This window comes from Ceratina calcarata, unplaced genomic scaffold, assembly GCF_001652005.2.
Source record: "Ceratina calcarata isolate Rehan_Ccalc_2016 unplaced genomic scaffold, ASM165200v1 scaffold233.2, whole genome shotgun sequence".
Lineage (NCBI taxonomy): Eukaryota > Metazoa > Arthropoda > Insecta > Hymenoptera > Apidae > Ceratina > Ceratina calcarata.
In genome coordinates, this window is record NW_017145181.1 from 418,893 (window position 1) to 425,676 (window position 6,784).

Sequence of the window (6,784 nt, forward strand, 5' to 3'; positions counted from 1 at the left end):
GTTGGTCGTACGGGAAAATTGCATAGGACCTTTCTTGTAGAGGACGGCGAGATCTACAATTTCCATGTAAAAGTTCTTCGCTAACATCAATAGTTTACGAATAATTTGCAAAAAACTGTTTTTTCGTTTTTCGTTAATAACTCGTTAAATATTAATGCTAGCGAAGAACTTTTACATGGAAATTGTAGATCTCGCCGTCCTCTACAAGAAAGGTCCTATGCAATTTTCCCGTACGACCAACGGTTTAGGAGTAATTGAGGAAAAACGAAAATTTTTGTCAAAAGTTCGTCGTTTCGACGCTGGGATGGTCGGATTTTGTTAACATCAATAAAATGCCAAATAATCATACGTAACTCGTTAAATATCGAAGTTAGAAGGAAAACAACTTTTATTTGAAGCATTTTTCGCAAATGGGATTGACTGTATAGCCAATACATCCTTAACTGACCTAATGCCTGAAACATTTAAAATGTGTGATATATCTGTTACTTTTCATTTAGCACTGCTATCATACGTTTGTTAATTGCTAATAATTTAATTAATGCTTAAAACATATTCACTGTGTGATATAGGTCCTGCTACTTTTTATTTATCACTATTTTTTCTATGCATCGAATCTAGTAAACATTTTCGTACATATGTATCCAAGTTGTTCGCAAAGTTCTTCTGTCTTCTTGCTCGGCGTTGGCTTTTCTCGTTAATCAGTTCACTCTTCCTGCACATTATTTGTTTCCTACTCCATTTGTTTGTTGATAAAACGCTTGAAATATTTGAACCGTGTGCTGCTTGGTCCGCCAGATTTTGTTTAACACCGCTTGTCTGTGCATCAAATCCTGTACAAAATTTTCGTACAATGATATCATCCAAGTTGCCCGATAAGCTGGTGCTAATAAAAGTTTTTCACATTGCCCGTAATGTACAGATTCTAAAACCGTCAGAGAAGAAAGCGAAATATCAGTACTTAAGCTTGAACACGGGTCAGGCCACGAGACCATCCACGCCACAAAGGAATCCATCCAAAAAGAAATGACAGCCTTGCACTCGGCTTTTCCTACATTTAAGGAAACTCGTCGACAAGGCGACCAAGTTTCTATTAAGACGCGAACACTAAAAACAGAGCATAACATTGTATGATATGTTCTATCACTAACTAGCGGTTATGCCAAACAAATGAATAGAGAGAGAGAGAGAGAAAAAAAACAAAATTAACAAAAAAATAGAAAAAAAAACAGAGAATGGAGTGGTTAAGATGCATAGTAGTGGTATTGATCGTCGGGTATGATTGTGATTGTTAAAGACTTTTCGAGGAGCAAAAGGCAGTTTTAATTTCTGTTTTCTTAGCATTTTAAGTATGTAATTATTACTATTATTATTATTATGATTACTATTATTATGTTGACTGATTAGTGATTAAATGGTAATCGGATAGAGAGAACTTGTTGCCCGAGTGAGCTTGCTGCGGAACATTTAAAAAACGAAGAAAAACGATAAAAAAAAAAGATAATGAAATAATATCGACTTCGCTAATGCCTTTGTTAGTATTAATTTTCGCGTGAAGACGTCAAAGCTAGCGTGTAAGACTTACCTCTTCACTTAACATCTCTAAGATAAATAATGATATGATAATTAAAGAGCGACGCTTCACTCCGATTCGGATCAAGGATCACTTCCGTGTTCTCTGGGAAAATAGTTTATCGCGTATCTTCGAGATTCCGGGTGGTCCTGCGCTCGCGACTAGCGTTTAAACAGACATTCTTATTTATTGCTTCCACGTTAAATGTTTAGTGTAATTACGCTGACGTATTCCTAATCGATTCCTTTAACTATTAATTACATCATCGCAGCCGATTCGATTATTATTACTATAGTTCGATGGAAATATCGCGTTGCACTTTGTACATAGATCTTTCATTTCGTTCTGCATTTGTTTCTTTCTCCTTCGTGTTCAGAAAGGTTCAAATAATTTAGCTCGCAGTATGCCGAACTATGAACAGCACGTTCCATCGTACTTCTTAGGGTCGTTAGATATCATCGGTTATTTCCTAACAAGTGCTATCTCAGATTTCGATGAAACTTCAAATCGATGAACAGTCAAATGTAAGTTTTTTAATTTATGAACGGTATAAAATACGACCAGATTCTATTCTCGTTTGTAAATAAAATTTCTTACTTATTATCGGTGTACTTTAGTTGATCATTCATCGAATTCTGCAAGTTTCACAGAAGTCTGGGTATTGCACGTGAGCCAGAAACGAGGAATCAGAATGAAAATAAGAGAACCAGTATTTTTAAGACGGTCATTCTAGGCAGATTATTATTATCGTCTTTATTCGAAGGACGTACGACCGAGAAACGACAAGGGAATTATATAAATATATATAGAAAATTGAGAGGTTTCTTCGGACGCAGGATATGATTCTGATGTAAGAGGAATCTCAGACGCCGAGAGAGGTTTTCATCTTGCGATTAAAATAAGTGGAATGTATATTATAAATACGTGTATATTTAACTGATCTACCAAGATACCAAATCGTTGAAATGCAATTAAAATACACTTTCTATTGGACGACAAGAGAAACTATATACGTGAATGATCGTAGTTTATACGAAAATTACTATTTCACTTTCAGATCTCTTTTACATCGCATTTAGTTTTATCATTTCAACACAGTCGAACGCCAACGTGCTTAAATAATACCGATCGTACTTGATGCTACGTTAATACAATAATAATATGTTTTCTATGTTGTGCAATAAAACAATTTAGTTCATGTACCTAAAAATGATTTGAATGCTGTATAGCGTGTGTAGGGAATATGCAAAAGGATTTAAACTAGACCACTTGACGAAAGAGTTGAATCACATTAGACTGTATCATCGGGATAAGAGTTTACAGTTGGAGAAAATGACGAGAGCGTATGAACGTATTATCTGAAAGTGAAATAAATTGAATGGGACACGTCGTCGTTCGGCACGATAAACGTGGCGTGACGAGAATTTGTTCATACTAGCATCTATAATTTATGTTTGTTAATGAAATTGTTATTTAAGGGGGTGAGAGCGAGGACTTATTTCCTGATCGATTTATTATACGAATTGTTGAGAAGAATAATAATGAACGAGGGCTGTACGATCATGTTCGACGAAGTTATATCGTTTTAAGTATTTACTCCTCGTAGCATTTACGTAATCTTTACACAGGTCGCAATGATTTAAGCCATTCTTTCTCCCTTCTGTACCAACTAACGTTCCCCCGTTTCTTCCCCTCGACATAAGTTCAATTGTAAAAGAAGCGGTTGTGATCCCTCGACGATACGTGTTTTATCCGAGGCTCATAAATTGTACACACAGACATACATACAATCATCTTGCGATTAAAATAAGTGGAATGTATATTATAAATACGTGTATATTTAACTGATCTACCAAGATACCAAATCGTTGAAATGCAATTAAAATACACTTTCTATTGGACGACAAGAGAAACTATATACGTGAATGATCGTAGTTTATACGAAAATTACTATTTCACTTTCAGATCTCTTTTACATCGCATTTAGTTTTATCATTTCAACACAGTCGAACGCCAACGTGCTTAAATAATACCGATCGTACTTGATGCTACGTTAATACAATAATAATATGTTTTCTATGTTGTGCAATAAAACAATTTAGTTCATGTACCTAAAAATGATTTGAATGCTGTATAGCGTGTGTAGGGAATATGCAAAAGGATTTAAACTAGACCACTTGACGAAAGAGTTGAATCACATTAGACTGTATCATCGGGATAAGAGTTTACAGTTGGAGAAAATGACGAGAGCGTATGAACGTATTATCTGAAAGTGAAATAAATTGAATGGGACACGTCGTCGTTCGGCACGATAAACGTGGCGTGACGAGAATTTGTTCATACTAGCATCTATAATTTATGTTTGTTAATGAAATTGTTATTTAAGGGGGTGAGAGCGAGGACTTATTTCCTGATCGATTTATTATACGAATTGTTGAGAAGAATAATAATGAACGAGGGCTGTACGATCATGTTCGACGAAGTTATATCGTTTTAAGTATTTACTCCTCGTAGCATTTACGTAATCTTTACACAGGTCGCAATGATTTAAGCCATTCTTTCTCCCTTCTGTACCAACTAACGTTCCCCCGTTTCTTCCCCTCGACATAAGTTCAATTGTAAAAGAAGCGGTTGTGATCCCTCGACGATACGTGTTTTATCCGAGGCTCATAAATTGTACACACAGACATACATACAGATATTATATTTGTAAACGACTGGGCTAGCCGCGGTTCGACGAGGCCAGGCGACTCGTCAAATAAAACACTTGTTGCGTCCGTCGGATCTCGGCTGAACGAGCCAAATGCAATGAGCATCCTAAAGATGTAAAACTTTCAGATAATAAACATGCATATTGTTGTACAAACCTCTGCCTCTCCGATCGTGAGCGAATGAGAGGGAAGCGTGAGGTGGGTGAAAAGGGAGCGAGGAATCGGAAGGAGTTTCGAGAACCAAATAAGACTCGTATTAAAATTTGGGCAGTGTTTTATTTTATTCGTAGACACCACGAACGAATAGTACAATAAAACATGGTGGCGAGAAACGTTAATAAATAAAACTCCGTGGACGATGATACGCGCTGTTGCGAGAAATAAAATAATCAGGCGATAGGTATCGAATTGCTCAGGGGACGACGCGAACGATCGTTTTTCATATCCATTTTTTTCTATATTTTTCCGTGAGTTTGCTCGGTAGCTTTCGTCGGTTTTTTTCGTATCACGCGTTCCATGCGGGGCGGACACAGTCATCAGTAGGCGTGAGCTGTAAAAAGATTTATCGATCGTTGAAAAATCAATTGGCAAGTAAAACGAGCCATTGGCTTCGAGGGTTCTAATTTACCAAACCTCGTATTGAACAATCGAATACATTTTTTTTATGTCATTTTTAATCTGAGCTTTTTTTTTAGAACCCTCGAAACGTGAACACAGGCATGTACACATCTAGTAAGAATTAGAATTTCTTTTCAACGGACAGAGGATAGGAGTAATCTGTACACGATGAGAAAGTAGTAGACACGGATCGTGTTTCCGGTGTCCGTCGATGTCTTTGGTAACATCTAAAGCTGTTGTGTTAAATCTGAAGATCGTTTGCAAACACAAATTATTTAACAGTAGCTTCCAGATCGCGGAAGTTCCTGTTTCCAGTGAATCGTATGGTTCGGTCTTTCGTCGATATTTACACATTGTCTATTATCTCATATAGAAATTAATAGAAATCCCATGTCACAAAAGATCCAGCTAGGATTTTCACAGATCGTTCAAATGTAATTGTAATTATGTTTGTAAGAAGTGGAGATCACCTGTTGTGGTTGAATTTCGTAAAAATGGGATTCCTAGTACATATATTAGTCGAATGGTATGTATGTACATATAGGAGCGAGTTTGATAGAAAACGATCTATTAGAAGGATCATAGTAAACCCAGGCACGTAAGTCACGTACAAAAAGATGCAGACAAGTCTGTAACGACCTTTCGATTTTGATTCGACTGGACAGTCGAATTTCGAATCGAGTGTTTTATGATATTTGATGATGATGACATGTAATGACACGACGAGCTACATACGTAATGTTCTTCTCGATCGATTTCTCATTTATTTCGTTTCGGTCAATGTTACTTTTGTTATGTTTAGCTGCGCGTTAATTGATCAAATACGCCTCGTAGCCAGAGATATGTACAGCGTTTCCTCTCCTGATTATTATTCGTTCGCATAATTAAACGACGTGTGAGGGTGACAGAGGGAGCAAAACACTTGGCCACATTCTAATCTTATCGCTCACTTTTTTTCTTAATACGTGGTACGTTTATTGTACCACGGGGTGGTAAAGTGAAATCGTGGAACTGGCTGCGAATAATAGTAGTATAACGCTCCTGAAATACAACAGACATATTCTAGATGCACATCATTCACGTTCAGCAATAAGTCCTTTTTTCTTATTCTCCGATCTACCCGATTTATAATTAATTCTCGAGTCTATTCTATATCAATTTTTATAAGCTTTCAATGCTGTAACGATCGATCGACGCGCGCGTCTACGTGAACGTATTGTTGGGAAAATAATAATCTTATAGCGAGTGAATGGCTTCGGGGTGAAGCCTGTTTAGGGTAACACAATCTACCGATGTCAACGATTCTCTTATCGGAGTTAGTGACCGGAGACTGCATACTGTCTTGCATTTTCATTTTAATTTACCCCGGCGAGCACCTTTTGTGCAAAAAGATAGAATTCGTACAAGTATTTGTGTCTTACGTATACAGGGTGTCCCAGAAAATGTATTACAGCCGAAAAGGGGTAATTCTGAATAACAATTTCCTTTGGTAAAATGCAAAATGAGCCATGGTTTTTTAATTATTAACGAAAAGCACTCACCAATGAGAGTTCGTGATGCTCAGTCGTGACTTAGCGCGGCTCTTATTGGTCAGTGTTTTTTGTTATTAATTTAAAAACACTTACAGAATCACCTCTCATCGGCTCTTCTACTGGAAAACTCTGTATGTGAAATCGTTTTAGTAACATTAAATACTGCATTTTTTAGGAAATTGTTATTTAGAAACATTTACAGAATCAAATCTCTTCGGCTTTGATACTTTTTCTGGGTCACCCGGTATAATTAGGTGCAGACTACGCATTTTTATGCAATTATATTTAATTATTATCATTAATTATTTTTTACATTTTGTTATTTATATAATTATATATAATTAAATAAC

General features: G+C 36.4%; 2 protein-coding genes across 5 annotated transcripts in view; one reads left to right on the top strand and one right to left on the bottom strand.

The window, feature by feature from the left end:
- The window catches only part of LOC108622678 (serine/threonine-protein phosphatase PP1-beta catalytic subunit), an 11,223-nt gene extending 8,087 nt beyond the window's left edge, over positions 1-3,136 (top strand). For all 4 annotated transcript variants that reach the window (XM_018020718.2, XM_018020719.2, XM_026811679.1 and 1 more), the window contains one exon: positions 923-3,136. In XM_018020718.2, coding sequence (XP_017876207.1) covers positions 923-1,030 — 108 coding nt within the window. In that variant the 3' untranslated portion in view covers positions 1,031-3,136. The remainder of the gene's footprint in view (positions 1-922) is intronic.
- Positions 3,137-4,540: 1,404 nt separating this feature from the next.
- Mf (myofilin) overlaps positions 4,541-6,784 on the bottom strand; it is a 21,668-nt gene continuing 19,424 nt past the window's right edge. Inside the window, exons 6-7 of the mRNA XM_018020725.2 lie at positions 5,853-6,046; positions 4,541-4,834 (exon numbers count right to left, since the gene is read on the bottom strand). Of these exons, the coding sequence (XP_017876214.2) occupies positions 5,861-6,046 (186 nt within the window). The 3' untranslated portion in view covers positions 4,541-4,834; positions 5,853-5,860. The remainder of the gene's footprint in view (positions 4,835-5,852; positions 6,047-6,784) is intronic.